This window comes from Halichoerus grypus, chromosome 10, assembly GCF_964656455.1.
Source record: "Halichoerus grypus chromosome 10, mHalGry1.hap1.1, whole genome shotgun sequence".
Lineage (NCBI taxonomy): Eukaryota > Metazoa > Chordata > Mammalia > Carnivora > Phocidae > Halichoerus > Halichoerus grypus.
Genome location: NC_135721.1, coordinates 125496251 through 125523268, shown reverse-complemented (window position 1 = coordinate 125523268; position 27018 = coordinate 125496251). Strand labels below are relative to the sequence as shown.

Below are 27018 nucleotides of genomic sequence, written 5' to 3'. Positions count from 1 at the left end.
TTTTGCCACCGCAAATGAAAGAAAACCGAGTTCTGCTGACACTGCTTGAGCCCCTGGATTCAGCCATACCTGAAGCCAATACACCCCTGAACATTTTGGTTATAAAAGGCAATGAGTTCGCTTTTCTGCTTGTCAGCTTAAGTTGGGTTTCTGTTACTTGTAACTGAAAGAAAATTGATTTGACAGCAATTATGGGGCACATCGAATGTGCTGTGCTAGGAAGTAGGGATATGAAGACACAGTCATCATCCCTGCACTTGAGAAGCTACAGTCTAGTTGGGAAGACAGACAAGTAACGAGGCGATAAAACATCTATCTGTAAGAGGGGCAAGTGCAGGGTGCTAAGGGAGCACACAGGAGGGATGCCTACCTAACCCAGGACAGTCAAGGAAAGCTTCCTGGAGGCAGAGACATCCAGGATAAGACCTGAAGGCTGAGTGAGCATTAGCTGGGCAAATGGGTGGCAAGTGAGAAAAGCATTCCTAGTGGAGGGAACAGTACAAAGCCCCAGAGTTTCTTGGTGCAACTGCAAAGCTGTAGCCTAAAATACACACTTGAGAGTCTCAGAGCTGAGGTGGGAGAGGATCTGGAAGGGTCTGGAAGCTGGCCCACAGAATTTGGGCTTCATTCTGTAAATGAGGCACCAAAGACAGCCATACTGACAGAGACTAAGCAGCTCACTCGAATGAACAGAATGGGCCAGGTGAAACACAGGGCCTTGTTGTCTTTCATTCTCCAACTCCTGCCGCGAGAAATATTTAACTTTCCTCTTGACTCTTCCTAGAGAGAGACAACAGTGCAAGGGAGAGTAATGGTGACTGATATTTGGCCATATGCAACAGGGAGTAGTGGGGACTGTGGCAAACCAGAGCCCACCGGCCCCATTTAAAGGGGCAGCTGCAATGCAGCCCCAGCCAAGTGATGCCATTTGGGATTGTGGGTGCCTCATGGCCAGACCTTCTGATTTTTCAGGAGAACCCAGAAATCTGAATTTTTATGTGAAATCTCCCAATTTTATTTTTTTAAAAAGATTTATTTATTTATTTAAGAGAGAAGAGCGAGCATGCGCGCGTGAGCAGGGGGAGGGGCAGAAAGAGAGGGAGAGAAAATCTCAAGCAGACTCTCTGCTAAGTGTGGAGCCCAATGCAGGGCTCGATCTCACAACCCTGAGATCACAACCTGAGCTGAAACCAAGATTTAGAGTCTCAATCAACTGAGTCACCCAGGGGACCCTCAAAATCTCCCAATTTTAAATGCTGGCCAACTAATTTAAAAAATGCAACAAAAAACATGGTTGAGAGTCACTTGTGGCCTTCAGGCCCCCTCCCTTCCCCCTAGCATGGTGTCCTGCATAGGGAGGAACTGGGTTGGAGTGGAAGTCTGAACGTTGGCCCTAGAACTGGGAGTTTTGTGATTGGCTGTCGTGTGCTCTGATGGCCTTGGGGCTCAGAATGGCCTTTGGAGCTCTTGGGTCTGATTCCTTCTCTGTCACTTACTAGCTTGGTGGTCTGAGGTGGTGTCCTGGGTAGAATGGGGATCACCACATCTGCCTTTGTGGGTTTGTCTTGAGGACCAAGGGGATGACTTGTGACCCAGTGCCATGCACATGGGGGGAGGGGCTTATAGCGTTTATCCCTATAATTGAAGGCTTCTGGGTATGGGTTATATGCTACAAACTGAAAGTCACCATAAAAGTAAATATTTTTTTTTTCTTTAGCTCTTTCTTACACACATAAATTTGACAATGGGCAAAATGAACCAATTCCTCAAAAACCACAAACTACCAAAACTCATCCAGGATGAACTAGCAACAAGCATTAAAGGGATTGAATTCACAGTTAAAAACCTCCTGAAAAACAAAATCTCCAGGTCCAGATGCTTTCACTGGAGAATTCTACCAAACAGTTCAAGAAGAATTAGCACCAATTCTCCACAATCTCTTCCAGAAAACAGAAGACGACACCTCCCAACTCATTTTATGAGGCCAATGTTACCCTGACCCCAAAACCTGATGACAAAATTACTTAAAAAAAAAAAAAACTCCTCATTTTCTGAGTAAAAAATGTGGATTTTTTTCCATTCCAGGCAGTTGTATCCCTTCAAAGGTACCGACAGTACCCTTTGGGAAGCATCACCTGATTCTGAGGCTGGTCTATTGAGGTCAGTGGGGCAGGAATATTATTCTTTTTTTAAAGATTTTTTTCTTTTTTTAATTTATTTGAGACAGAGAGAATGAGAGAGAGAGAGCACATGAAGGGGGGAGGGTCAGAGGGAGAAGCAGGCTCCCTGCCAAGCAGGGAGCCCGATGCGGGACTCGATCCAGGGACTCCAGGATCATGACCTGAGCCGAAGGCAGTCGCTTAACCAACTGAGCCACCCAGGCGCCCCAGGAATATTATTCTGATTTTACAGATGAGCAAACACCTCTCTAGTTCCTAAATATTTTTATCAGCTCAAAAGAAAACCCCATCCCCACAAGGCAGCTGCTCCCCATTCCCCACTCCCCCTAGGCCCTGGTAACCACCCACCTGTGTTCTGTCTGTGTGGATTTACAGATTCTGGATGTTTTGTAGAAATGGAATCACACGATGCAGGCTTCTTTCACGTAGTGTAACGTTTTTAGGGTCTGTCCACGTCGTAGTATGGATCGGTACCGCATGCCTTTTTATGCCTGAAAAATGTTCTACTGTATGAACATCCTAACATGTGTTTATCCATTCATCCGTTGATGGACATTTCCAAAGAGATTCTACAACTGCATATTTCTACTTTGAACTAGGAATTCACAGAGGAAGTGGGGGAAGTGGGCATGGTGGGGGGAACCTCCTAATTCCCCAATACAACCTCGCTGACACCTTCCTGCCATTCACCGAGTGACACCCTCATCCCCAGACACTCACGGCAATTCCAGCAAGCTTGGGCCAGCTCAAGAGCCCTATTGTTGGAAAATAAGTACCGTAAAAAGTGCCGGTGGGGTGAGGGGGGAGGCAGCTTCTCAACCTGGTAGTTAAGTGTTAAGGGAAAATTGTTCCCATTATTTAGGTTCGCAGGGTGCCTAGGATTGTTTTTTTATTCCTTATCATTGTGAGCACCAACCCCTATATTTACAGAAGACAAAGAGCTTCTTGCTCCAGCCCAACGGACAGTCTGTTGTAGGTTTTGCATAGGAGATTTAAAACCCCCTTATTATTATTACTTTTTTCAGATCCCCTTCAGCAGTCACTGAAAGGCAGAACTAAAGAAGGGAACAACAAAACAAAACAAAAAAGTTGGCGAAAGAAGCCTTGGGAAGTGGTCGGCATTTGTTAAATTTGTGGGCGGAAAATCAGGGGTCTTAACCAGCTTGAAAACCCACAACCTAAGTTGATTCTGCAAGGAAATGGTCTTTCTCCAAGCAGCAGAGAGCACAGGGCTTCAAAGAAAGTCCCTGCTAATGAGCACTTTTCTGACAACCCCAAACCATCTCTAAAATATATTTTATGTTGGAAATAATCCTTTAATGCTCTAAAATACATAAGCAGAGGCACTTGGCATGGAGGCCCACGGGCTCAGGGAACCACTATTACAGGGGATTAAATCTACAAAGGGTACCACCCCCTGCCCATGGCCCCTCCAACTGTCATTCACCTCTCAGGCATCTTTCAAAGCGTTTCCAACCTCTTCCTCACCCACCCCCGCCAGAATGACAACCACAGATGCTTGCTTCTTGCCCTAATGGATGGAGTGAAGCGGCCAGCGAAGTCACCATCCCCGGTCCTACAAAGAAAATAATCACTGCTCTCGAAGGCCAATCAAAGTCCTAATTTCTTTATTAGCCACAAAGACTAAATACCTTTCCCTTAACTGAAAAGAGAGCTGGAGGGGGAAAAACAAAGATTTAAATACAAGGTTTAACCCCCAGTGGGGGAAAGAAATCTCCGACTTCCTCAGAAAATCCTTTCCAAATTGTATTCATCTTGACTTAATCCACATCTACCGAGTGAATTAGGCAGTATTTATTTTGAAAATCTATTTTATAGAGTTCCAAGGACTCTGTTTTCCTTGGGCAGGGCTGACTCCATTTCAGAGCTGGAGGCCGCTTCGAGGGCCCCACCAGGACTTTAAACTTCCAAGGTGCTAGCCTCACATGGCTAACACAGTGTAAATAAACACAGCTGAGCCCGGAGAAATTGGAAGGTTTTCTCATTAAAGAAATAAAATAAACAGATGTCCTTAAGCACTTTGGCTTGTGTTTGTCAAAGGATGGAAAGCCCTCGATGTCTGAGCGGCAGAAGTGAATTAGAGCTGCATCTCAAGGTAGATGGGGTAAAAAGAAAGAGAAGGAAAGAATCTGTGGTCCTCTGAATTAACTAATAGTCCTCCAGGGAGGGCACTTTTGATTTGAACCGTAGCAACTTCTACAAATAGTTTTTAACTGCTGGGTCATAAAACCGGGGTTTTTTTATTTCTTCTCAGTTTGTAAAGCGGTAACGGACAGGCTCAGCCGTGTATCGCCAACTGGATCTGATTGAATCCTGATGGCACTGCGCTGGGTATTGGATTCCGGAATCCGAGCCGGAATCACGTAATAACACCCGCTGAGGAGTGGGGGAGGACTGTGGCTGGTCGGAGGGGGCAGAGGGGCCGTGGGGTGGGGGGGAATGAGCAGAGAGCCGAGATCTGGCCAGGCTCTCTACCCAGCCTCTTCCAGACGCACAAAGAGGCTGGCGGGTGGGCCGGACCCACGAGGAAAGTTGTCACCGAGTGAATTCATGGCTTACATCTTGCGGCACAGACTAATGTGTGAAGGAATCACCTGCGGGTCAAGTTTAAATGTCCGTTCTGGTTCAGTGCATCTGGGACCCAAGACTCTGCATTTCTAACAGCTCCCTGCTGATGCCGGGCCCCAGACCACACTTCACGTTGCCGGGAGGGCTTATGTGACAACAGGGTGCTGACAATGAAGAGTTCCCATTCCTGGAATCGGGAGGAAGTCTGAACACTCGGACCTCCTTGGAGTCTGAGTCTGGGTCTCCCCGGAAGCAGCCCCTGAGCCTAGGAGTCCGCTGCGAACAGTTTATCCGAGAGGAGACCCCGGGCCGAGTAGGGAAGTGGGGGCAGGGGAAGGAAGTCAACGAGGGCGGGGCAGTGAGCGGGTCATTGCTGTGTGCAACTGGGGCCGTCTGGGAGACTGTGAAGAGCCCCCCCCCCCCAGAGTGTCACAGGTCCTGGCAGAGGGAAGCCATCGTGCCCACAGGAATGGGGAGGGCTAAGGGGACAGGGCGGGGTGCTCACAGTGCCGCTGTAATGAAAATTCCAACCTAGCTGCCTAATGATGATGATGGTGATGGTGATGTGATTCTAGTGCCAAGCAATCCCCGCAAGAGATGAACCACTGCAGTGGTGCTATGGCAAGTTCCGTGGTGCTCTGAGCCATCGGAAGGGCGTTTAGACCTCATCAGGAAGGGCGGAGAGCCCTGCGTGAGGACACTGGGTGAGGAGCACTGCTTCCCTTCCAGCTGTTGGAGGAGGGGGAGGTGGTGCTGGTGGTAGGGGTTTACACCCCTCTGAGTGAAGAGACCCCCAGCCGTAACAGCTTCCCTAGACAGATGCTCATGAGGAAGGAGACACCCTGTGTTTCCGAGAGGATGCTAAAGGCACAGCTTAGAACGACCTGATAGAGCTTAGAGGTCGGCTGGAGGGAACCAGGGGCCAGTGATCTCTGCCCCCACACATCCCACACACTCTGGGCACAACCTGGCCTCGGTGGGTCACAGATGTGTCTCCGGGGACAAAGGAGGCACCATCCACGAGGGGAAGAGCTCCACAGTCCACCACCCAGTGAGGGGGCTGAGGGGCACCTGAGGGTGTATGTCCTGTCAGAGGTCCCCACTCTGAAAACTCAGGCTTGCTGTTGCCAGACCCCAGTTTTCAAGAGAAGTGAGACGTCCAGATTTTTATGTAAAATACCCAGATTTAAAAATACTGGCAGGGTGCACGGGTGGCTCAGTCAGTTAAGCATCTGACTCTTGGTTTCAACTCAGGTCATGATCTCAGGGTCGTGGGATTGAGCCCTATGTTGGGCTCTGCACTAGGAGTGGAGTCTGCTTAGGATTCTCTCTCTCTCTCTCCCTCTGCCCCTGCCCCCGCATGTGTGTGCACTCTCTCTCTCTCTCAAAAAAAGAGAGAGATATAGGGGCACCTGGGTGGCTCAGTAGGTTAAGCATCTGCCTTGGGCTCAGGTCATGATCCCAGGATCTTGGGATTGAGTCCCACATCAGGCTCCCTGCTTGGTGGGTAGCCTGCTTCTCCCTCTCTGCTTGCTTCTCTCCCCCCTGCTAATGCTCTCTCTCTCTCAAATAAATAAATAAAATCTTTAAAAAAAAGATATAAAAAAATATCAGCAATGAATTGAGAACTTAAGGAAATGCCAGGGGACCAGACTAAACCTGTCTTTAGGCAGGTTTGGCCCTGCACTGCCAGTTTGAAACCTCGAATCTTTTCGGATTGAGGAAGGCATGGCCCTTTAAAGGCGTGACGTGGAAGGAAACCCTGGATAGGATTCTGCTCAGGCAGGCATCAAGGGCCACCTGGCTCCAGCCCAGGGCCCCCACCTGCCAAAATGTCCCTGGCCGCTAGCCTGCCTAGAGGGGTCACTTGCTCAATACTCCACGGCCTTCACTGAGCCCCTGCTGTGGGCCAAGCTCTGGGTGAGTCCAGGCTAGCACCCAGCATCTTGGCCCCGGAGAGAACGTGACAAGCCCCTGTCTTGTCATGTGTGTGGACATCTGTTCCCTCGAAGACAGGCACCCTGGAATCCCATTTCTGCAGTGCTTGCAATTGCTCACACTTAAAACTCCCTGCCCGCAAGCTATTTATTTATTGGTTTATTCAACAAATATTTGTCAAGCAGATGTGCCAGGCACTGCTGGGTGCCAGGGGATGAAGCTATGAACACATCAGACCCAGTCCGTGCACCCTTGGAGTTCGGAGTCAAGCAGAAGTGTTCACTCCAGTAGCTTTTCATTTTTACCCTGAGAACATTCACATGGCTCGCTGAGCATGCCGTTTAGATGCATGGTTGAGAGCAGTGGGCCACACCCTGGCTTTCATCCCTTCCAAGCTGGGTGACTATGGCTGAATCACACCACCTCTCTGAGGATCAGTTTCTCCAGAAATGGGTATAATAGGAGCAGCTGTGCCTTACAGATCTGTGGTGGGGATTCAGTGAGAGAGAACGTGCAAAGCTCAAGAGTCCTTGAAGGATGCTTGTCACAGCATTGTCTGTGCGGGTGGGTAGCTGGGGGAGCCTAGGAGTCCTCCTCGTGGGGAGGGCAGAGAAGGTTAACATGGAATCCAGAGCAGTGGTTAGACGCAGGGTATGGACATTTGGAGTCAGATCAATCTTTGTGGCGGGGGCATCCTGCGCATTGTGGGATGTTTCACGGCATCCCTGGCCTCTAGCCACTAGATGCCAGTAGCACCCCTCTAAGCTGTGACAACCCAAAATGGCTGTGACATTGCCCAATGTCCCGTGGGGGCCAAGTCACCTCCAGTTGAGAACCACTGAGTCAGAACACTGGCGTTGGCTGTAGGATGACGTGGAAGGATCCAAAACCACAGAGCAGGAGAGAAGTGAGAAACACGGGGTATTTAAACAACGCTGTTTACAGACGTGACAGAAATGTACGCAAAAACCCCGTACATATGTCATAGGAAAACAAACAGAATCTACCACATTAAACCATGGGGAGGGGAGGAGGAAGATCCAAATGGGTCTAAAAGGAAACACACATTTTTACCCCCGTGAAACAAGAGAGGGGCTTTGTGTGCACAATGAATATGAATAGCTCAATGCCTGCATGTGAGGTCCAACTTAAAAAATCATAGTGCTCAAAGCAGAGTAGTTGGCATATAGCACACTGTGCAAAAAATAGGAGAATTTGTTCAAGAGGAATTTTCTCGTTGGCAATAGGGGGCGAATAGGTCAGGTCTCTTCAGAGGAAGACCCCGGGCAGAAACTAGGACATCTCTGTAGCCCAGTGTGAGAGAATAAGGAATCATGTTGCGTTCTTTATCTGTGGTTGGTTCCGCCTTCAAAATATATCCAGATTGCCACACTTCTCACCACTCCGCCTCTACCACCCTCGTCCAAACAACCATCCTCTTTCAGTTGGACTTGCAGTAGCCTGCTCACTGGTCTCCCTGCTTCCAACCTTGCTCCCCTGTGGTTTACTCTCCCCAGGGGAGCAGCCAGAGGGATTCTTTAGAAATAGAACTCAGACCCTGTCCTTCCTCTACTCCAAGCCTTCAGAGTAAAAGCCTGGTGAATTACTACTCTCCTCCTTGCTTGCTCTGCTCCAACCATGTCAGCTTCCTTGCTGTCCCTAAAATCCACCAGGCAAACTTCTGCCTCAGGGCCTTTGCACTTGCCACTCCCTCTGCTCTTCCACCAGATATCTGTTCCTCTACTTCAAGTCTTTTTTTTTTTTTTTAATATTTTTTTATTTATTTGAAAGAGAGAGAGAGAGAATGAATGGTGGGGATGGGCAGAGGGAGAGGGAGAAGCAGGCTCCCCGCTGGGCAGGGAGGTCAATGTGGAGCTTGACCCCAGGATCCTGAGATCCTGATCTGAGCCGAAGGCAGATGTTTAACTGACTGAGCCACCCTGGCAACCCGCTTAAAGTCTTTATTCAACATTGAGCTTCTCCATGAGGCCTCATTCCCTGGCTACATTTTCTCAAATTTAATTTCAATCCTTCTCCCATGAAATCCTTCAAATACTTCTAAGAACACCATCCAAAAAGTGAAAAGACAGTCCACCAAATGGAGAAAACATATTTGCAAATCACATTATCTGCTGTTGCAAAATAATGCAAATCACATATATATCCAGAATATATAAAGAACTCTTAAAAGTCAATAAGAAAAAGACATATAAAGAAGTGGGCAAAGGATCTGAATAGATATTTCTCTAAAGAGATACTACAAATGGCCAATAAGCACATGAAACATCATTAGTCAACATAATTAGTCATTAAGGACATGCGAATCAAAACCACCATGAGATCCCACTTCACACCCACTGGGAGAACTATAACCAAAAAGACACTAACAAGTGTTGGGGCGCCTGGGTGGCTCAGTCGTTAAGCGTCTGCCTTCGGCTCAGGTCATGATCCCAGGGTCCTGGGATCGAGCCCCGCATCGGGCTCTCTGCTCTGCGGGAGGCCTGCTTCTCCCTCTCCCACTCCCCCTGCTTGTGTTCCCTCTCTCACTATCTCTCTCTCTGTCAAATTAAAAAAAAAAAAAAAATTAAAAAAAAAAAAAGACACTAACAAGTGTTGGTGAGGAGGTGGAGAAATTGGAACCCTTACACACTGCTTAGGGGATCATAACATGGTGCAACTATCCCAGAGAACAGTTTGGCTGTTGGTCAAAATGTTAAACCTAGAGTTACCATATGACCCAGCAATTCCACTCTTGGGTACATACCTAAGGGAACTGAAGACAGGTGTCCCTGCAAAAGTTTGTCCTCAGATGTTCGCAGCAGCATTATTCATAAGAGCCCCAAACCCAGCTGTCCCTCAACTCATGAAGGGACAGACAAAATGTAGTACAGTCCATACAAGGGAAAATCACACGGCAATGAGAAGGGATGGAGTACAGGTACCCACTAGAGCATGGATGGATCTCGAAAACAGGATGCTAAGTGAAAGAAGCTGGTCACAAAAGACCACATATTGTTGAATTTATTTTATAAGAAATGTCTAGAAGAGGCAAATCCATGGAGACCAAAAGTAGATTAGCAGTGGCCAGGGACTGGGGGAAACAGGGAGTGACCGCTAAGGGGCACAGGGTTTCTTTTTGGGGTGATGACAACGTGCTAAAATTAGAGGCTAGTGATGGCTGAACAACTCTGTGAGATCCTAAAAACCACTGAATTGTCCAGACCGAAACGTACAGGTAGAGCACACGGATTCCATCTCCAGAAGGCTGTTATTAAAAAGACACACACAACTGGTCCTGGAGTTGAGTTTCCAATTGGTACTGAGCTGCCTGGAAGGCAAGGCACAAAAGGAGGAGTCAGGGCCGACCTGCTGTGAACCCCGGGGCGGGTGGACTGCCGATGAATCCCTCTTAGAGTCCTTTCCTGGCCACAGCAAAGAAAGGCTCCTGACCACCTTGCATTTGCCTAATCCGGGCTGGAAAAAATAGAGTTCAGGGACTGCTGGGAGCGAGGTGGGAGGAGGAGAGGTTAGGGAAGAGGCGGCGACTGCTGGCCGCTCCAGCTCTCCGGGGAATTTCTAATGGATCCACAAGATGAGGGAGGTACAGCTACCAAAGGGAGGCTCTGGCGCTGAGCACTGGGTAGGAAGAGGTGGAAAGGAAGTGGAGAGATGACAGCCTCGAGCAGCACATGCCTCTGATTGGGAACAGGAAGAGAGCCCAGTTTCTGTTTGAAAATTCAAACACTCTGTTTTGAATCATTCCTTAATCATTTTAGCTCTGATGGTCTTATTTCCTTAAGTAAACAGCAAGTTACCCCTTTGGCTGGGACCACAATTGGTATGACTTCTGCTTCCTGTACAGTGCTCAATGCAGTGGCCACAAGCAAAGAGCCACTGGGCCTTGGCATGGATGTACAGGATGTCTCGGCCTTCAGAACCCATTCTGGACCTCCATGGTCCTCACCCTCTTCTGGAAAGAGCATTTCAATTTCCTTTGGGAAACATCCCTCCCCCATTCTGTGCATTTGGTTGGGACGGAACTGACCTGGCTCTTCTATTCTCTCTGGGCATCGGCTCTTTTTTTTTTTTTTAAAGATTTTATTTATTTGAGAGAGGATGAGAGGAGAGAGAGAGCACATGAGAGGGGGGAGGGTCAGAGGGAGAAGCAGACTCCCTGCTGAGCAGGGAGCCTGATGCGGGACCCGATCCAGGGACTCCAGGATCATGACCTTAGCCGAAGGCAGTCGCTTAACCAACTGAGCCACCCGGGCGCCCTGGGCATCAGCTCTTGATCTAGGCTAGCTAACCAGAGCCCCAGAAGTTGGGCCAATGAGATTCAAGCCTGGGAACTGTGCTGGAATTCCGGAGGTATGTCTTTTTCAGTTGGGACTGCTGACAGGGAGTTGCTATATGGAGAAAGTCGGCTGAGGGATACAGAAAGACCAAGCCCTGAGAACATTGCTTGTGCTCCTGGATCCAGCCCAACCTGAATTCCAGGTACCTCTGAGTTTTTCAATTATTGTGATCCAATAAATACCCTTTATAGCTTAAACACTCCATGCTTCAAATGGACTCCTGCTTGATCCCAGCTATTAATAATGAGCTCCACATAGCTGTAGCTTCTGGAAAAAGCACAAAGAGAAAGAGCTGTGGGCCAAAAATCAAAACCATGTGTTTTAGTTCTATTATGAATACCTTGACTATATCACCTCCCTGTGCCTCAGTTACTCTGTCTGCAAAATGGGGCTCATACTCCTGTTCCTCTAGGTCCTCGATACTTCTCTGACTTCCAAGTTTATCGCCGTAGCCCGGATCTCTCTTTGGATATGACTGCCGTCTAGGATCTTTTTCCTCAACATTTTCCTCTTTCACTGTTCTTCTTCTTATTAGATGGTACTTTGTGCTAGGAAACGCTAGCTGTCCTCCGATATCCATTCTTCCCTTCTCCCTCCAGAATAATAGAATTCCTGAAGTTCAATGGTTCACGTGACCAGACTACATTTCCCAGACTCCCTTGCAGCTACATGTGGCCATGTGATCAGGTTTCAGCCAATGCGATGTGAACACAAATGAGATATAGATATGTCATATACATATACATACACAGATTCTGAGTCTGGCCTTTAACAGAGAGGGGGGAAAATAAAAATAAAGTAAAATAAAGAGGGGTAAATTCTCCTTTTCCTGTTCCCCCTTCCCACTGACTGGAATATACACATGGGGGCGAGCAGGTTTTATCTTGCCAATGAGGGCAATGTTCTGTAATGGCAGAGGACATACAGGGCTTGGGGCCAGATGCTGGTGTAGTGGCCCTACCAGCTCGAGCTGCTCACACCTGGACTGTTACTTGGAAGAAATAAACTGTTTTGTTTAAGCCATGGTTATTTTGGGTCTCTCTTGGGGTGCCTGGCTTTAGCAAATAAAAAAAGCCCCTCACTCCTCACCTAGGGGAGAGAGCTGGAGAAGGGAGTGGTGAATTCTAGAATTGGAGTGAACATGGCACAGGGGACTTGGATGCTCCAAGAGCTTCTCATCTCGGTTTTCCCTGGGCATCCTGGGGGCTCACAAGCAGGCAAGTGAGCCTGAAATATGACTCTTATTCTCTCCTGGGTGGTCTTACTCTCTCTGGGCCTCAGTTTCTCCTCCTATGCCATGGAGACTATTTGGGCATGTTGGTCTCCTAGGTCCTTCCAACTCCGACCTTCTGTGGTTCTGAAATTCTAGGACAGATGTTGGAACTCAGATGCCAGTGAGGCCAGGAGGGTCCCATAAGTGGGTTAAACAGGCCAAGTGGGGGCTGTGTTTGGGCTGCAGAGCAGACGCTCCCCCACAAAAGGCGAGGCGCTATTCAGCTCCTGTTGATTGCTGCCACATGAGAATGCAGGATTGCCAGATTTTCTAATTTTTCAAGAAGAGTTGGAAATCTGGATTGTTTTGGTCTGTGCAGTCTCCTGATTTTTAAATGTTGGCTACAAATTCACATTTTTTCAAACACTCTAGGGGCCAAACAAAAATGTCTGCAGGCTGAATTTGGTCGTTGGCCACCAGCTAGGCATTTTTTGTTTTGATACTATTTTCCTTCCTTCCTTCAACAAATATTTATTTGAAGCCTTCTAAGTGGGGGGTTCTGTTCTGTGCAGTGGGGATAAAGCAATGAACAAAACAGGGCAAAAAATGTGCCTGTCATCATGTAGCTTTCATTCTAGAGGATCGTCCTGACTTATTCATGCAACAAATATTTATTGAGCAATTCTGGCCCAGGCACTGTTTGGCTGGGTAGGTAAAAAAGTGTTCACAGACCCTGCCCTCATGGTACATATAACCTAGAAGGGAGACAGACAGTGAGTGCATAATTATAGATGAAAAACTCAGTAATAGGGAGAGCTGCAATTTAGATAAAGGAGAGTGGTTAACAAAGTCCTCTTGAAGGAAGCTACATTTAAAATGAGAACTGAAAGTAAGATTTCATCTAGTAAAAGAACATGCTAGAACATTCCAGATTACAGCAGAGGCTTCCAGGGTGCCCCTTCCCCATAGCCCCTCAGCTGTGGCCATTCCTGTACACGCAAAGGCTTTCAATTGTGAGCACCATGCTCTATGGCTTTCTTGGGGCAGGCCAGAAGTGCAGGGAGGTAATACTCTAGCAGAAGCCCTCAACCTATGATGGAAGGGAAGATGCAGATAAATATCCCAGCACCCTCACTCGTTGGTGGGTCCACTCGGAAGCGTGTTCTACAGAGTCTTCCAGGGGCTGCAGGAGGGACTGAGCCCTAGTCAACTGCAGCAGTAACTCTTTATGCAAAGTGTATTGGCCGCCTCCCCTCCCCCGTCTCACTTCCCTACTCTGCACCCGGTGCTTCCTGGGAGAGACCCAGCGGAGATGGAAGAGAACGTGCCCAGGTTTGAGGACAGACAGAAAGCAAGTTACAATGAGTAGCGGGAAACAGGGCTGCAGAACGGGGCAGGAACCAGCTCATGAAGGGCCTTGGGAGACTGGGATTAGGGTTTGTCCATGGGGAGGCCAGTGACCATTTTCCAGCAGGGAAGTGACATGACTAGGCTTGTGTTGTAGGATGACCCCCCTCCCCCCGCCCCGTAGGCAGCTATAAAGGGCAAGATCGACAGCTGGAGGTGGAGGTGGCTGGGATTAGGTGGTAGGGTTGGAGAGAGGATCAGGTAGCACGGGCTCAGAAAGGTGCTCTGGGCTTTGTCCCTGTCTTGAGGATGCCCACAGTTTGGTTTCAGGAATGGTGGTGATACAGACAAAAAGACCATCCCCAAGATTACACAGCCCTGCACAATCCACGAGAGCCCAGCTGTTGCAAAGCAGCTGTAGGACTTCAGAGTGGGCTATCTCTAAGGGCAAGAAGGGGGGAGGCATGCTTTTTAGCAGGTGGGGGCTTTACCGGGGTAGTTAGAAAAACCCCCAAACACCCAGACTTAGTGGGGATCTCACTACTGCAGCCCCTTTGGGACGGCCCCACTTTTTGCAATGGCTGCCAAGTCCACTCTGGTGTTTTCAGCAGCTCTGGACTCTGCCATCCTTTACCTAAGCTGTGCTCAGTGCAAGAACGCACGCCGGATTTCCCGTAGGCACTGCTAGACATATTAACGGCATTCCTACGTGGCAAGAGATTTCTGCACCACCGACACCATTTTTGTATTCTTTACAACATAATGGCAGATGATAAATCTATCTTGCTAATTACACATCCAGCTTGTTATAACCCCCATAAAAACACGAGCAGCTGGAAAAGCCATGAGGTGATGTCAAATCATATTTCTGGTCTCTAAACAGAAACAGAAATATTTTCCAGGCGCTGGTGAGTCTCATGGTTCCTACCCATGCGTGGAAGCAGCTGCCAACAGGTCGGTCACCTCGGACGAGATGAGAGCTTGCCTGCTCTCCAAAGCTCTGCCCCTCCACCCCCACCTGTCTCCCCAAAGGGACGGCCTCCACATGTGGTTTGCTGGGAAGCCAACAGGACGAATGCAGAGAATCGGCAGGCTTTGGGTGTTAGCAGCTGGGTTCACTTTTGCATTATGAGGGTGGTTTCAGTGTTTCTTCCATTCACCACCACTCAGCCGATAGCATTTGCCCAGAATTCTAACTGGATGGTTCCCTGACATACTTTGTCCATGATACGTTTGCAAAGCTGTTGCTAAGGTCCACGCCGGAGAGGACAAAATGCCTCCCCCTTGTCTCAGAAAAATGGAAGGAAAATGGAATTCATCTGCCGGAGACACTAAGATAAACAACAGGGAACTAGAAAAATACTTTACCTTGTTTTTTAGCTAAGATTACTGTTTCTGGCTGCAATGTATCCCTGCCCTCTTAGGAGGGAGACAGCTGAAGACTCTGAGCTTATATCCTATCAAGTGGATGCTGAACACTTCATGTGTTGGAAGAACGGCATGGGGGACGACAGAAGGGGAAGCTAATTAAATTTTCACATGTCGAGGGAACATTCCATAGGAGCTCTCAAACCCAGACTGACCCAGAGGGGCAGCTTTTGTTGAAGAAGCCGCGTCATAAACTGCCCCCACAATTCCCAGGACAAACCAGCTGGACAGACTGTCATGTTGGAAAAAAAAAAAAAACAACAGACAGAGAGAGAGAAGAGACAAAATGGATTCTTACCTTCCCGTATCTGGATGCAAAAGTCCCGGTGAGTAAGGAGTGAAAAATAATTATTGTCTCATCCAAATCCCACACGAACACACGCTGTGATGAAAGAGAAGAAGAGAATGGAGACAAATGGACTTGCTTGCATCTGACTTAATGTCTGCAGAAATTAATTCCCCGGGAGGAGAAAGAAATCTTGAAAAACATTATCTTTAAGTTATAAAACATGTGACTCACTGATGTGTCACTGGGTCCCCATCCAACCTCAGCTGTGTAAAGTATTCTGATGACCACTTTTGGGCTCCTATCAACCCAGAGAATGCCAGAACCAAGAAGCCTGTTCTTGCCTTCCACATAAAAGCTCCAAAATGGAGGAGTTCAGGCCAAAAACAACAATAAAAATCATATAACTCATTTGAAAAAATGAAGTACTACCTTTTTTTGCATTCACAGCTCACCGTAAGCCCAACTACTTCTCAACGCTCCTATTTTTAGCAATTCTGGTGATTACCTCCATAACTCTAAGTAACATACTTTATGCCTTCTTTATTTACCAGTTTGCCAACTTCAGACAATAGCTCTTGACTGAGTAATGCAAAAGATGAGGGTTTAGCTCATGGTAATGTCCCTCATTTCTCCAGGACTTTACATTTTTCACCTATGTGAGCCCCTCTAGTTCCAAGACCATCCACTTTGGACACTCTCCCTGGCTAAAACAGTAAATCCCCCATGCAAAATTATGGCTGTTGGTGTCCTCACCCCCTCCCCCACCTCCTCCTCTCTCCGATTTGAGCAGCGTTACCATTCCTTTCCCACTGCCAACGTGGATAGACTGCTTCGTGCTTTTGGTTTCAGGGTTGTACTTCAGTTTTCTGTGCTCTGTCTAGATCTTGGTTTTCAAAGTTGGTAAACAGTAAAGAACACTCACATCTTGTGATTACTGTTCACTGCAGAGCCAAGGAACCTGCTGGGATTTCGCTTCCTTCTCTGTGTGTCCAGTGTCCTAATCCCAGAGCCACTTTCAGGAGATCGTTCCTCCCATTAAGGTCATGTCTTTCCTGTGGTCCTTCTCAATTAAAATCATGCCATATCCCGGTTTGTTCACATAGGAGCCATGCCGGTCTGGAATAACTTTTTGTTTTTGCAGGAGTTTATTAATTGCTTTAATTCTTTTCTTGTTTCCAATGATGTGTCTTCATTAGAATCTCAAATTCGGCCACACTCTCTGTATCAGAGATGTTCCTCCTCGGTGACAGAATGTTCCAGTGTGCACTGGATCATCTTCAGGCTCACTGCAGAGCTAGTATCCTGAGATGTCCTTTTATTGCATTTCCAGGCGAGATCCACTGTTTCCTAGACCCCAAGTCTTTCTCTTGGTTTTCTTTTCTTTCTTTCTTTTTTTAAAGATTTTATTTATTTATTTAAGAGAGCAAGTGAGCACAGGCATGAGGCGGGGAGGAGTGCAAGTGGGGAGGAGCAGAAGAGGAGGGAGAGGGACAAGCAAACTTTGCGCTGAGTGTAGAGCTCAACTCGGGGCTCCATCCCAGGCACCCGAGATCATGACCTGAGCTGAAACAAGACTTGGATGCTTAACCAGCTGAGCCACCCAGGTGCCCCTCTCTCTTGGTTTTCTTCCTTGTTTTGCTTGAGTACATCCTTAAGCTGCTTCTTCTGAAAAGGTGCTTAGAAAGTAGAATTCCTACAGATCTGATCTATCTTGATTTTGCTTTATGGAACCTCTGGGTACAGAATTCCAATTAGAAAATAATGTCCTCTAGATGTTGGAAAGCATTCCTCCATTAGCTTCATGTCCAGTGTGACTGGTGAGAAGTGTGATGTTTCATTGATCTTCAGTCCTATGGAGGTTTTGCTTTTTTTCCCCACTTGGATACTTTAGGATCTTTATATTAGCAATCTTCAAGTTCCATGAGGATATACCTAGGTGTGGTCTTTTGGCAATCATACTCTTTAGCACCTAGCATTTTCAATCTTATTTCTTTAAATGATTTCCTCCTACCTTTTCCACTGTTTTCTCTTGCTGGAATTTCTGACAGTCAAATTAGACATTTTTTGATGGATAAGGCTTATAACTTAAAAAAATATATTTTCTATAATTTTGCCTTTTTGATCTGTGTTCTGGGGGCTTTCTTAAACATTTCCTCCCAACCCTTCTATTAAACTTCTGATTCTGTCATTTTAAAAAATTTCCAGTGACTCCTATTTTGTCTCTGAGTAATTCCTTCCCAAGAACCTCCATTTCTTATTTTATGGATGCAAGAGCTCCTTTGGATCCTTATAAGAAAACCAATCATAATTTTCCTACATTCCTGTTTCTTAAATTACCTGTCACTTGTCCTATTACCTTATCCCGGCCTTATTTTTCACATTGTTGGTTTTCCTGGTGATCACTGTGTTTAAGAGCAAAGGGCCTGACTGTGTGTATAGCTGGTGTTGGGGGTGGGAGCCAAAGGCACCTACTCAGTCTGCCATCTCGAATGGGCCATCCTGGAAAACTCTCTGGAGGTAAACAGCTGTACTTACACACGGGCCTTTGCCATGCTTTTAACAGGAAAGGGAAGGGTGGTCTGTAGGAGGAAAAGGTCAGTTAGTGCAGGGGTTTTCAAAGCAATCAGCAGATCTGAGTGTTATTTTGTGAGTTTTGGGGTCTAGTTATAGTTATGTGTGTGTATGTGCTGGGTTATGGTGTTAAGTGTAGTTCTTATTATGGGTCACAGTTAAAAAAAAAAAAAAAAGTTTGACAACTACTGTTTTTAAGGAGGGCTTCCAGGTTTCAATATGCTAAGTCCTAGTTTATCTGAACTAACTCAGTTGGATCAGTGAAACTGGGAAATTTTGGTAAGGAAATTTAAAAAAATCAGTGAATATTTTCAAATTGAATGCTGACTCCATTCATTGACCTACTACATTCCCTCTGAAGAAGAAAGTCTGTCTCCCTCCCCTGCCCTAGATCCGTTGTGGGTAGGTTCCTGGTGGCTATTCTGCACGTGACCCTACTCCTTAGCCCACTGTGGTTTGGGCCAGGGAAAGCCCCTAATCCCAATGGAGTCAGAGGCCTTTCCTTGGAAACTTGAAATTGGAACCTAGAAAGACATTCCTCATCTTTGAATGGCAGTTGGCGGCCACGTGATCTGAAGGGCAGGGAGGGCCAGTCTCCAGGGAAGAGAGGGATGAAAGATAGAAAGACCTCCCCACACTCTTCCAGGACCTGGTTTCAGTCAGAGGCAGAGCAAGGCTGGAGGAGGGTAGGGCCCAGGAACCAGTTTGCGCCTGCACTGAAAAGATACCGTGGTCGGTCGGTCGGTCGGTCGGTCGGTCGTCAGGGATTCTAGCACCTGCGCTGTGCCTCGGGAGAGAAGACGAAAATGCACTTCCTTGCCCCGTCTACCTCCTGGTTCCAGTATCTTGCTGACACTCTGCTGTCCCCTGCCCTGGGGTTCTGAAAGAATCTTGGTATCCCTAAAATAACTTCTGCTTTTTCACTTAAGCTAGCTCAAGTTGGTTTCTGGCACCTGCAGTCGAGGGATTTTAACTAATCTACACTCAGAAGTTCTCTCCTTTCCACTTCTCTACATAACTTCTCTCTCGTGGGCTTCCGTCATTAGCAACACTGCCAAAGACTCAGGAGGGGTGACCGGGGCAAACCCTCCATGCTGACATTAAGCATGGAAGTGAAACACAGCTCGCACCTTTTCAACTGTTCTTGCCCAGCGGTTCTTTCCTCTGGAATCGAGAAGCAGAGGTTTCCAGAATGATATTGCCCCATAATCCCCGACTTCCATGCCACCCCCACTGCCTTCTCAGTTTAGCGGAAAATGTCTCTCCACCCCCACCCCTACCAAGAGCAGAAGCCATGTTAAGTGACTGAATAATGGAAGAAAAAAAAAGACATTAATGTATGCACTGCTCTTGGTGATTTCCTTAGATCTGCACTTGAAGCTGCAGGAAATCCTCAGAAATAGGGGGAGGCAGAAAAAGCAAAGACAACCTGAGGCAAACGGATTTTCTTCTAGCCTTTTGCAAAGGCCTAATCCTGCTGAGGGGATAGTGTAAAGTCTCCTCAGTGTTGGAAGAAGAGGGCTTCGAGAATTAGAGGAAAAGCGAGAACAAATCCCTTGGCTGGGAGCCGTCCCATGGGCAGTGAGGATGCTAGCTCCGTGGCAGGTCCCCAGGGGGGCAAGCTCTCAGCGGGGATGGCTGCTGGTCTACCTCAGGAGGCTGACCAAGGGCAGGAGACAAGCGCGGTCTTCAAAATATTCAACACCTTCTGGGACAGCTGGAACAGACACTGGCCATAAACAAGCACTAACAACCCTACTGGTGAATACTGGCTAACTAGTACCGCTCTACTAGTGAGCGCTGGCTAAATCTCGATAGCCCTGGGGGTGGGTATTTGTTGTTGGGCATCCAGCATCCATCCCGGCCCGATAAAAGCACTCTGGTTTTCTTTTCCCCTGTGTGCTCTCTTGGTGGAACTGTCAATCAAGGGCAAGCCTGAGCCAGGCCAGTGGGATGCTGTCTCCTTGGAATCAGACACTATGTCAAGTGGCTCTAGAATCTCACACAGTTTACTCTCTAGTAGAGGCAGCTTCCTTAAGGTTCCCGAGATTCCTCAGCATGGCCTGTGTTTGTTACTGTTCTTTCTAACCTTGGTTTTATGACTTTCTCTCCATGTTGTTCCCTCTCAGTAAATTCCATTTTGCTTAAGTAACCAGAACTGGTTTCTGTTGCTTGCAACCAAAGGATTGTACCTCCTACTCCAAGGTTCCCATCTTCATTTCTACACCCAGTGTATGGCACGGAAACCCAGAAGTCCAGAGCCTGGCTGGACTCTCATTGACCACGGCGGGTACTGACAACGAGGAAGGGAGGAGCCACCACCTCAAATCCTGGACACGAGGGGCTCTTATTCTAATGTCTTCTGAGACCGCTTGAGCGCTGAGATTCTCATACCATTCTGGGGGCAAGGGGCCCCAATAATGAGGTGGAGCTTCTTAACCACCCTGATGGGATGGGGGCTCAGGGTCAAAATTACATTGACATTAAGGAAATGATGAAAATGGTATTTCTTAGCACATCTGAGTTTGTGGGCTGAGCTTTGTAGTTGCTGCACACCTTGTACAGGATTATGAACAGAGATGGGATGATGATGCATTCAGATCCCTTGGCACGGACCGGACCCTGACAATACTGCTCATACACCCATAGTGCACTCAAGCCAACAGATCTGCCCTCCTATATTTCTGCCTTTGGTGAAGAAGTATGAACTAACGAACATGCCCATTTTTCCCTCCCTAGATATTGATCGGTTGCTTCCATCTGTTTTTTGGGGCATCTGTTTTGCCTCTGTCCCCACTAGTACCCCTCCCCCCTTCTCTCATGCATGCGGTTCTTTTTTGTTTGTTTGGGAAAATGTCAGTGCTTGACCAATAATCCTCCACTTGCTTTATTACAATAAAGATTGGCAGACCAGCCCTTCTCAGCCTGGGCTGTGCGCTGGAAATTGCCTGGGGAGCTTTAAAATATTGATGCCTTTGTCCCTCCCTCAGGGAATTGGATTTCACTGGTCTGGGGTGCAGCTTAAGAATGATGGTTCTCAATGCTCCCCAGGAGATTCTAAGGTGTAGCTCAGGTTGTGAGCTACTGTCTAAGAACTCCCTTGCGATGTGTACTTATAATTAGTCTGGGATGGGGCCTGGGCACCTGCATTTTAAAAAGCATCCCAGGTGATACTCTTATGTAGCCAGGGTTAAGAACCCTCTAACCCAGCTGGGAAGGTCCACTGCCCACTGGTGTCTTTACCAGGGCCGCTCAAAGTGTGGTTCTCAACCCTGCAGCATCAGTATGTTCTGGGAACTTGCTGGAAATGCAAATTCTCAGCCCCCTTCCCCCCTCCCCGCCCCTGAATCTACAGAATTGGAAACTCTGGGTGTGGGGCGCAGAAGTCTGGGTTTTCATGGGCCTCCAGGTGATTCTGCTGCTGCCTACATTTGAGAACCTGTGTTTTATGTTATTTCCTATCTCCAAGGTCACTTTTCCTAGCCTGGTCTGTCAACAGTGCTTCCTTACGGCCAACACAATTCTCTATCTTCCCATCAAGTGTTCTTTCCTCCATTATATGTTGTGTCCATATTTGTGGACACAAAGGGCCATTCTCCCCTGTGTGCGTGGACAGAACTCTCTCCCCACGCTCCTGTTCCGGCCACAGGTGGAGATTACATTCACCCAGTCAAGCAGGCAGTCTGGAGTTACCTCGATCTCATTGTCCCCTGCTGGGGATGGGTCACTGCTCCGCTTGGAGCGGCCTCGGAGCTTCCCGTCGGAGGCCCGGTGCGGCCTGTCTGCGTCTCCCTCTTTCGCTGGCGTGGAGGGCCCGTTGTGCGTGTTATATTCCCCTGGTGCAGGAAAGGGAAGGGTGGACATATCAGAAGCTCTGCTGAGTGTCTCCTCCCAGGAAATATCACCCCACCAGGACCAAGCTAGGCCCCATAGGCAGCACAAAAGGCAAAGATCTCATGGAATCAAAACTGCTCTTGATGGTCCCCTTGGCTGCCTATTCATAACCATTCACTCATGGAGCAAAGATTCACTGAGCAGGCATAGTCCCAGGCACTGCTTCTCACAGTACTTAAATTTTAGAGGGAGGAACCGGGCGTTAGACAAACAAGTGAGTATCTAACACGCCAGGGGAGGACACGTGTTACAAATGGGATGGGGAGGGGGATGCTGGGAGGTTACTAACTGCTACGGGGCTAGTCAGGGAGGGCCTCATGGATAAGGGGACACCTGAGTGGAGCTCTAGGGAAGTGAGGGTGGGCGGCTGGGGGAGCTGTAGGGACAGGGAGCAGAGTTTTGTGTTTGCAACTCTCTATTTCCCAAAGCCTGAGGATCCCCAGATGAACAGAAGTAAGAAAATCAGCATTTAAAAGGAGCAGGGCAGGGGCGCCTGGGTGGCTCAGTCGTTAAGCGTCTGCCTTCGGCTCAGGTCATGATCCCAGGGTCCTGGGATCGAGCCCCACATCGGGCTCCCTGCTCCGCGGGAAGCCTGCTTCTCCCTCTACCTCTCCCCCAGCTTGTGTTCCCTCTCTCACTGTGTCTCTGTTAAATAAATAACAAAATCTTTAAAAAAAAAAAAAAGGAGCAGGGCAGCAAACTTTTCTATCTTTAAGAGATGCCCAGCTTGGGGCGAATGGGAGGTGTGAGGGGAGAATTCTCTGTGTTGCTTTCCCTATGTGGCTTGCTCCATTCTCTATTAAAAGCACAGGGCTGGCACTGAGGACACGTCAGTAAACGATCTGGACTGAGTTCTGGCTTGACCCACATATATGCCGGGTCAGTGAGAAGATGCAGGGCAGAAGGCGGCCACCTGCTTCCACTGAGCTGGTGCTTCTGGGAGGCGCAGAGAGGCTGCCACGCTCATGCCCTCAGGCAACTGTCTGATGACCAGGCATGAGTGAGCAGCACCCTCCTGGGACCCAGGGTGCAAAGCCAGTATCCGAGCTGTATTGTTTTTTTAAGCACAGAAGTTTGAAATACGTGGCTTTTTATCAGAGTTTATTGTCTTTATTGAACTCATGAAGTGGGATGACGTCCATCTGTGTTACCGTGGACACTCATGGTAGAGGCAGAACCAAAGTCTGGGCCAGTCCCCGTCGCTAGAGTGACAGAAGTATACGCCGGAGTAGAACTGGGGAGGGCACCCCATCCTGCTCTCATTTTACAGCTGCTGGGTATAGTTCCCAAATGTATCCTGACGACTTCATCTCTCCTTCCATAATCACCAGTTCTTGAGGATCATTAGGAGGAAAATGCTTTTGTCTAAAACTGCTTGGCAATGGACTGATATCCTTCCCTACCCTGGAAGGACGATTTCCCTCCAAAACCCAAGGCACTGAACTTGGTTTATTTAATGTTTCTACTTCTTAGCAGACTAAGGACATAAGAAGAAAAGGTTTGGTTTTGAGTTGTCAGGACTGCGGGGCCATCTCCAACTCCCCAGCATTTTCAGGACACAGCAGGAGAGATTCCCAAATATCCATCTTGCAAAGACTTTCTTCTGGAGGGTGGGGAATACGCGTTAGAGAAATTCACAGATGCTTTAGAGTTGTAGATAAGGGTTATCCTGATCCACCTGGTAGTTCTAAGGTTATGGGGGCTTAGAAAACATGTTGACCCCATCAAAATCCAGGCAAATATTATTAAAAAGGGGGGATATACCAGGCATCTAAGAAATGTGTAAATAAGGTGTGGGGGAAGCCAATATATTAAGAGTCTCCCGGGGTGTCTGGGTGCTCAGTTGGTTAAGGTCTGCCTTTGGCTCAGGTCCTGATCCCAGGATCCTGGGATCGAGCCCTGCATGGGGCTCCTTGCTCAGTGGGGAGTCTGCTTCTACCTCTCCCTCTGCCCCTCCCTCCGCCCCTGCTCATGCTTTCTTTCTTGCTCTGCTCTCTCTCTCTCTCTCAAATAAATAAAATCTTTAAAAAAAGAGTCTCCCTCCCCGCCCCTAAAAAAGCAGCCCTTTCCCCTACCTTTTACATTCTTGAGAATGAAGTGTCAAGATTCAAGTTTCAGAGTCAGAGGTACACAGGCTAAAGCAATTTATGTAAACTTTCCTTGGAGTCATTTCACTCTTTTTCTTTCTCCCTCCTTACACTTTTACATCACCTCCAAGAGTTTCCTTGTAATCCCTTTGTGATCTCTTCCTCCCAACCCACTCCCCAGGTGATCACTGATACACTTTCTCTCACTAGAAATTAGTTTGTTTTTTCTAGAGTTTTAAATAAATGGAATCACATAGTATATATTCTTTTTTGTCTGGCTTCTTTTTTTTTTTAGTATATGTGCTGCCGAAGTGAACACCGGCTTCTTTTTTTTTTTTTTTTTTAATTTTAAAGATTTAATTTATTTATTTGACACAGAGATAGAGACAGCTAGAGAGGCAACACAAGCAGGGGGAGTGGGAGAAGGAGAAGCAGGCTCCTGGTTGAGCAGGGAGCCTGATGTGGGGCTTGATCCCAGGACCCTGGGATCATGACCTGAGCCAAAGGCAGACACTTAACAACTGAGGCACCCAGGCACCCCCCCCCTTTTAAAGATTTTATTTGTCTGGCTTCTTTCAGCCAGAATAATTGTTTTGTGATTCAATCCATGTCACGTATATGAATAGATCATTCCTTTGTGTTGCTGAGTACTATTCTATTTTATGGATATACCACGCTCCATCTGTTTACCTGTGGATGGAGATTTGGGTTGATTCTAGTTTGGGGACGGAATAAAGCTGCTGTGAACATTCACACATCAATCCTGGTATGCATGTAAGCTTTCTTTTTACCAGCGTGATTACAAGGTCATGCGTTGAGTCCAAGTTTGACGTTTAAGAAACTGCTAAATTGTTTTCCAAAGTGGTTGTAACCATTTCACACTCTCACCAGTGGGGTAAGAGAGTTCTAGATGCTCCACATCTTTACCAACCTTTGGTATGGTCAGTCTTTGTGATTATAGCCATTCTAAGGGGTACACATTGTGGATTTAATTTATACTTCTCTAATGACTAATGAGCAGCATCTTAGTTATGTACTTTTTTTTTTTTTGACATCCCTGTATCTTCTTTGGGAAAGTGTCTGCACAAATATTTTGCCCATTTTATTACTGAGTTGTTTGTTTTCTTAGTCTTGGGCTTTGAGAATTCCTTATATACTGCATGTATGTGGCGGTTAATCTTGTGTGTCAAGTTGATGGGCTGGTAAAACATTATTTCTGGGTGTTTCTATGAGGGTGTCTCCAGAAGAGATTAGCATTTCAATCAGTAGACTGAGTACAGATCTGTCCTCACCAATGTGTGTGTGGGGGGAATGCATCCCCCATTCCACTGAGGGCCCAAAAAGAACAAAAAGGCAGAGGAAGGGCAAATTATCTTTCTTCTTGAGCTGCGATGTCCATCTTTTCCTGCCTCAGACATTGGAGCTCCTGATTTTCAGGCCTCTGACTCAGACTGAATTGCTCTACTGGATTTCCTGGTTCTCTGGCTTGCAGAAGGCAGATCATGGGACTTGCTGATCTGAGCCATTTCTTACAATAAATCTCTTCTCTCTCTCTCTCTCTATCCTGATATTAGAGTTTGGAGAACTCTAATATGACATACTTTATCAGATACATGCTTAGCAATTACTTTTTCCCAGACTGTAGCTTCTCTTTTCATTCTCCTAACAGTGTCTTTCAAAGAGCAAATGTTTTAAATTTTCGTGAAGTCAATTTATGTAATTTATTTTCTGTCTGGATCATGTCATCTATGAGAACTCTTTGCCTAGCCCAAGGTCACAAAAATTTTCTCCTGTTTTCCTTAGAAGTTTTATGGTTTTATGTTTAGGTGTATGATCTATTCTATGTTGACTTTTTTATGTCATGTGAGGTATGGACTAAAATTTTTCCGAATATAGATATCCAGTTGTTTCAGAATCTTTTGTTGAGAAGACTATCCTTTCTCCACTGAATTGTCTTGAAACCTTATCAAAAATCACTCGTCTGCATACATGTGCATTTATTTCTGCATTCTCTATTCTGGAACATTGATCTACTTGTCTATTTTTATGCCAATACCATATTGTCATGATTACTGTGGCTCTGTAGTAAGTCTTCAAATCAGGTAGTGTTAGCCTTTCAGGTAGTGTTAGCCTTCCAGATTTTTTTCTGTATCAGAGCTGTTGAGGCTATTCTAATCCATTGTATTTCCCTATGAAGTTCAGAATCAGCTTGCCAATCTCTACAGAAAAGAGTGGAATGTTGACAGAGATTGTGTTAAATATACAGATCAATTTGTGGAGAAATGACATCTTAATAATATTAAGTCTTCTGAGCTGTGAGCTCTCTTTCCATTTACTAAAGTCTTCACTTCGTTTCAGTAGCACTTTGTAGTATTAAGTGTACAACTCTTGCACATCTTCTGTCAGATTTATTCAATAGCATTGAATATGAAATGAAATGAATAACACTGAAATGAAAGTATTCAATGTTTTTTGATGGTACTGTAAATGGCATATAAAACTATCCTATTTCCAGGCACCTGGGTAGCATAGTCAGTTAAGCGCCCAACTCTTGGTTTTGGCTCAGGTCGTGATCTTAGGGTCTTGAGCTCAAGCCACTTGTCCAGGTCCGCGCTTAGCACAGAGTCTGCTTAAGTTTCTCTCTCCCTCTGCCCCTCCTCCTGCGCTCTCTTAAATAAATAAATAAATCTTTAAAAAATATCCTATTTCCTATTACTTGTTGTTACTATATAGAAATACAGCTGATTTTCATATATCCACCTAGTACTCTGCAACATTGCTAAACTCACTTTTTAGTTTTAGCTTTTTAGTAAGTTCTAATTTTCTATGTAGTGATCATATCATTTTACTTCTTTTCCCTTTATGAAGTTTTGTTTCTTTTCCAATATAGAGCCTTTAATTTATTTTTCTTGCCTTATTGCACTCGCTAGAATCTCCAATACAATGGTGAATAGAACTGGTAAGAGTAGACATTTTTGTCTTGCTTCTGATCTTGGGGAATAGCTGTAGGTTTTTTGCAGCTATCCTATTTTAGTCAACTTGGGCTGCTATGACAAAAGTGTCACAGACTGGGTAGCTTAAAGAGCAAAGATTTATTTCCCACATTTCTGGAGGCTGGGAAATCCAA

The 27018-nt window shown here is 46.8% G+C and overlaps 1 protein-coding gene across 1 annotated transcript in view; it reads right to left on the bottom strand.

Moving 5' to 3' along the window:
• EYA2 (EYA transcriptional coactivator and phosphatase 2) overlaps window positions 1-27018 on the bottom strand; it is a 265039-nt gene that overhangs the window by 69092 nt on the left and 168929 nt on the right. The window contains exons 8-9 of the mRNA XM_036069693.2: window positions 21604-21746; window positions 15349-15432 (exon numbers count right to left, since the gene is read on the bottom strand). Coding sequence (XP_035925586.1) covers window positions 15349-15432; window positions 21604-21746 — 227 coding nt within the window. The remainder of the gene's footprint in view (window positions 1-15348; window positions 15433-21603; window positions 21747-27018) is intronic.